At 34.7% G+C, this 6,328-nt stretch overlaps 1 protein-coding gene across 1 annotated transcript; it reads right to left on the reverse strand.

The window, feature by feature from the left end:
* Window positions 1–4,689: 4,689 nt before the first annotated feature.
* LOC108488195 (uncharacterized) lies at window positions 4,690–5,970 on the reverse strand. The gene has a single exon (XM_017792487.1). It carries the CDS (start codon window positions 5,968–5,970, stop codon window positions 4,690–4,692), a length of 1,281 nt encoding a protein of 426 aa, XP_017647976.1.
* Window positions 5,971–6,328: the final 358 nt, after the last annotated feature.

Below are 6,328 nucleotides of genomic sequence, written 5' to 3' on the forward strand. Positions count from 1 at the left end.
TATTTTTGAACACATACACAACTCTCAAGAGTGTCAATGGTGTTGTGATTTATATCTTACCTTAAATGCATCTTCATCTGTCCGATCATCTCCAACATAAATGGAAAGTACATCATCATGATTACTAAGCCCTAAAGCATTTGATTTTGCTCACTATTAATTCATTATTATGCATGAAAAACAACATATGCCATGACAGTGAAAATAATAAATAATAAGAAGACAGTCTAGAAAACATACTTACCAAGTGATTCAAGTAGAAATGTGAGAGCTTTCCCCTTATCCCAGTTGATCACAGGCCGTACCTTTAAAACCTAATTGCATAAATTTTTAAAAAATAAAAGAATAATATTATAAAATAACACAAATAGAAATCACAACATACATATCTAGCACAAGCTACAAGCAGAAAATGAGTCAAAAATAGAAGAATCATATTGTCTTTAAAGATCACCTTCCGACCATGAGACAATCGCAGCCGAAGGTAGTTTCTGATGACATCATGAACACATTCTGCAACTGTTTTCCAATTCTGGAAACAAATATAAGAATGTGTTAATAAAGTACGCAAGGAAAATGGACATACCACTGAGCATCACTTCCAAAAGATAAAATATTTCTTATACCAAGGAAAGTATCTACCTTCTCGTCTACATTATGGTAATGGACAGAGACACAGAACTTATTATTTTCAACTTTTGCTCCTTTAATTTCTTTGGTGCTGTTAACATGTGAGTTAAAAACCTGTAATGAATGAAACTCCACATTAGAATAAAGAGGAAAAGGAGAAGGGCTCAAAGTATGGCACTCGGGAGACATATATACCTCGTCAATCATAGGTAGGAATTCATTAGCAGGCTGGAATAACTTTACTCCTTTGCACTGTGCATTAAAGAGAAACAAGATTAAGATATAATTTAAGAGAGACTGCAGAGTCATAGGGAATAAAAATATTAAGAGATTTGAAGCCCCAAACCTGCTTATCAGTAGATCTAATGCAGTTATGAGGATCATCAAATAATTCCTAACAGGACCCATGATGTCTATTCCATGACTTCCCGCATAATAGAGATCTGTTAGTCCTACAAAATCATATACCTGAATATACAAGGGCATAGAACAAGATATGGTCAAAACTAAAACCCAGCAAAGAGGCAATCAAACACATAAAATAATCTAAATATATTGAAGGTGGCAGTTGGATAAGTACGCATGAAAAACAGTGGCAAGGAGGATGTCAGAATTACTAAAATACTTTTTGATCAAAAAATTATTAAAAAACATGATCCTTAAATCACCTTGTTATGGCTTCTTCCACTAATTATTGCTGTTGGGAAGTATTTTGCCACTTTTGCTACAGCAGCTCGCATCTGAATAAAAGGCTTTGGTTAGTCTATCATGAGCAACCAAAAAGAGAGGAATTTTAAATAAAAGATTTTATATATGGTTTTGTCAGGCAAACCATTTATTCTTACATCAATAGACATAAAGGCAAAATCTGGGTTGTCCACAATTGGTGAAAGAGTCCTATCATAATCCAAAAACAATGCCATTCTATTGCCTTTGGCAAAATTTGTAATTAGCTCAAAAGATGATAGTGCTGAGGGATACTTAGCCTGTAAAATCAGAGAGTAAAGTACATAGAGCAGATCAATAACTCATCCACTTGTATCAAAATTAAACTCGGGCAAGCATATCTAATATTCAACTAATGCTATTAAGTAAAGAATTAATGGTTAGTTGGCTCCCGAGAATGCTGCCGAGGCTCAGGGTTATGAAAAAGTTCAGTAATCTTGAACAAAACCAACTGACATCTTTCCTAATGAAATCAACGCCCTCAATTAGAACTTTATCGTGTATTATTAAACGAAAAGAAGAAAATTACAAAGATCAACAAAATTAATAGAGATTATAATTTGCTTTTGGGGCTGCTTTCATTTTCGGGAATCCAAATATTTTTTGATTTATTAGTATTTGAGACCCCTACCATGCTGAATGCATTTTAGACCTACATAATTTAACACATGCAAAAATCTTCAATGTTTAAACGAAAAATAGCTCCTTCTATCCCTTTCCAGTAAAAGTTTTCATATGTAAGAAATGAACATTGCATGGTACACCAAAATGGCTATATCAAGCCAGCAAATACAACACAAAATGCAACGGTACAAGAAAACAAATCATTCTACTATACTGCAATCAAAATGTCAATTACAGTAAATCTTTGCACTTCAAAACATCATTCTTGTTCAAATTAAAACTAAAATTATTAAGTTATAATATGATAATCACACTGCGGATATTTATCATCTTTTACAGGGGTTTCAACACTTAGATTGAACAAATCTCTTGGCTTTATTCCGATAACATGGAGCCATCTTTCATTCTTGCCATCCTAGACATAAAATACTTGTTTCGCTTGAGAAGTCAGTATGTATGGATCGTCTGAATCACGATTCCCTGTATGGATAAGCTCAGAAAATTTCACCATAATAAAACCATTTGTATCATTCTTCATATTTCACCATAATAAAACCATTTGTATCATTCTTCATACCCTTAGGAGATTTAATATTCACCCAATCACATCTAAGCATGATAACCCAAAACCTTTCATAATAGTTTAGCTCGATAATTTCAATGCATGTGCCATAATAGTTGCTTCCGTCAGCAAAAACCATCATGCCACTATTTTGAGTCATACGATGCTACTCAAGTTTTTTAGTATGGACCCTAAAACCATTAATTATAAGCCCATCATATGTGAAAACCACCTTATGCGATCCTCGAGCAAGAGCAATTACATCAGCATCAACTTGTTCAACTTCCATATTTGGAATCTAACCATATAGTAGGAAATCAATTAATTCTTATTCTATGATCAAATTTCTACAATGTTCCCTCGTTACATAAATAATACAATAATTTATTTTAATAGTGATAATTTACCTGTTTCGCAAGCCATGTTGAGAACTTTTCAACCAACCATTTGTCTTCTGTGTGTTTACTAATTTGAATGCCACCATAAACAGCTCGCTCAGTCTCCAAAAATTCCCTATAATATATTCAATATTTTGCGAAAAATGTTGTCAAAATGTATACGCATTATGCGATAACTTTATTTGTCTATTGGTTAAGAAAAAGAATCGAATGACAAAATTTTCCTCAGGAAACTCACTGATGGTATGGCGATAACTTATCACTATGCAATAGAACATAGCGGTTTGCTTGCGCAAGAAACCGCATGTCCAATATCTTTGTGTTCATGGTGCCAATTGGACGTCCTTTAGAAGAGAAAATGTATCGTTTTTGAATATTCCCATCATTCCTCGGAGGACGGGAAAATATAGTCTCAACATCAGAAAAATAACGGGAACAAAATGTAAGACATTCTGAAACTATGTACCCTTTAGCAATGGAACCTTCGGGATAAGTTCTATTTCGCACTGAAGCTTTCAATCCCATAAGATACCTACATCACATGTATTTATTTTTACATACTTATTCTATACTATATTCAAATAATAAAAATATAATATTATGAAATATTATTGATATATTTCATATACCTTTCGATCGGGTACATCCACCTATATTGAACAGGTCCACCAAGCTTAACCTCCGTCGGCAAATGAATAATCAAATGAATCATGATTGTGAAGAAACTTGGAGGAAATATTTTCTCCATTTCACAAAGTGTTAACACGACTTGTATTTGAAGTTGATCAACTTCTTGTGGATCAAGGCTTTTTGCACATAATCTTTTGAAGAAATCTGATAGATTTGTAATAACACTTAGCACCTTCTTTTCTACAACTCCTCTTAAGCATATAGGAAGCAAATCTTGCATGAAAATGTGACTGTCATGACTTTTAAGGTTACTCAACTTGTGCTCTTTCAAATTCATTCATCAAGATATGTTTGATGCATAACCATCGGGTACTTTCAAGTTTTTCAAAATGGAAAGAAAAATATCTCTTTCCTTTAATGCAAGAGCGTAACATGCTTACGGTATGTACTCTTTCCTATTTCTCATTTTTGGATGAAGATCACTTCGGATGCCAATATCTTGTAGGTCCTTGCGTGCCTTGATATTATCTTTCCCACCGCGCGAGAGATTTAGAAGGGTGCCAACGACATTTTCACATATGTTTTTCTCGATGTGCATGACATCTAAGTTATGTCGAAGTAGATTGTAACGCCAATAAGGCAAGTCGAAAAATATGCTCCTCTTTTTCCATAAAGTCTCATATTGATTTATGAGATTTGCTTCATCTCCCTCTACCACCAATTCTTCAAAGTTGTTAAACAAATCACACCCCTCGTCTACATCGAGTTCTACCGACCCTTCATCTAGTTCTTCTCATCCCTTTTTTGGCCTTTTCCATAAATGAAATTGACACTTTCAACTTCCCTTAAGATATCTTCCCCGGATCATGGTGTAGGAGCTACCCCAAACTCTATAGTACCATCGAATTCACGACTCTATTTTCGAAATGGATGTTCAGCTGATAACCATCGACGATGAGCCATATAGCAAAACTTCCGACCATACCGTAGCCATCGAGAATTAGTTTTTTTCAGCACATACTGGGCAAGCAACACGACCTTTTTACTCTACCCTGAAAGATTAGTGTAAGCTAGGAAATCATTGATTGTCCAAAGAAGACAAGCCCGTAAAGTGAAAGATTAGGAAGCTGATGAATCAAAAGCATCAACTCCTATCCACAATTGCTTCAACTCTTTAATTAAAGGCTGCATGTAGATATCAATGTCATTGCCAGGTCCTTTTTCACCAAGGATAACCATTGAGAGTATCATTGATGATTGTTTCATGCATACCCAAGGTTCTAAATTATAAGGAATAAGAAGTACGGGCCATGTACTATGACTTGTACTCATTGTTCGGAATGGATTGAATCCATCGCTAGCCAAACCTAGCCTAACATTGCGAGGATCAGATGCAAAATTAGGAAACCTCTTATCAAACGTATCCCAAGCAGAACCATCGGCTGGATGTCTCAATATACCATATTTGGTTCGTCCTTCTCTATGCCATCTCATAGATTGTGATGTCTTAGAGGATTGGAATAATCTTTTAAGTCTAGGAATCAAATGAAAGTACCGTAATACCTTCGCAGGCTTAGGACGGCGACAACTACCATCAACTTGTTCATCTGCATCCAACTCATTAGAAGATTGCCACCTTGAGCTTTTACAGACATCACAACTGATCTTTTTACTAGCATCACCCCAGTATACCATACAATCATTCGGGCATGCATCAATCTTCACATACCCAAGATTTAGTGCAGAAATTTTTTTCTTCGCTTCATAGTATGTAGTCGGGATTGTGTTTCCATCTGGAAATGCCTCATTTAAAAACTCCAATAAACATGTCAAAGATTTTGCTGACCATCCATAAAGAGCTTTGAAGTGGTAAAGCCGAAGTAAGAATGAGACGCATGAGAACTTGACACAACCAGGATAAAACGGAATATCACAATCATCTAGAAGAGTAGTTTCTCTTTCAGCAGTCCTTTGGGCCTCATTAACATCATACTCTCGACCATTATTCTGAAACTCTCTTGAAACTCCATCAGAACTCTCATTAAGAGTTGGGATGTTGATACCTAGAGCATCCGTTATGAGATCTCTTAAATTGGCTTCGTTGTCACAAGTAGAAATTGACAGAGAAGTTCTCACTGTTTGGTTGGTTTGCACCAATGTTCTTTCAATAGATTCTCTATGAAAAATCCATTGCTTGTATTCTTTTATTATACCATGTAGATGAAGATGCTTACCCACAATATGTGGTTCATGCAATATCCTATTATTGCAATGATGGCATGGACAATAATTTTTTCCGTTAAAAAGTGATTTTTTAATTGCAAATGATAGAAATCTTTCTATTCCAGCTAGGTGATTGGTGCTAAATCTTGGAGCATCCATCCAACTTTTATCAACCATCTGCTAAAGTAATTAATATTAAAATAGAGTATCTATTAATGCCTAATCCTAAGATTCATGTATGAAAAGAGATGAGCTTTCTGGTGAACTAACAGCAACCAAAACTACCTAATATTAATGGTATAAAACAAAATATATTTTATATGGATGACTAATTCACATTAAAAGTTAAATTTCCTTCGTCAAGTCCCTTGGGGCATCATTTTGTTGAATGCTAACCAATGTTGACTATTCTAGATATATACCACATCAAATCCCATGCATGCATATAAGAATGTTAAATTAGATTAACTGCAGACGACAGATAGATAAAGCAGATTTTGAGAAATTAATTATAGATTGAATTCATGTTAGAGCT

This window comes from Gossypium arboreum, chromosome 10 (assembly GCF_025698485.1).
Source record: "Gossypium arboreum isolate Shixiya-1 chromosome 10, ASM2569848v2, whole genome shotgun sequence".
Taxonomy (NCBI): domain Eukaryota; kingdom Viridiplantae; phylum Streptophyta; class Magnoliopsida; order Malvales; family Malvaceae; genus Gossypium; species Gossypium arboreum.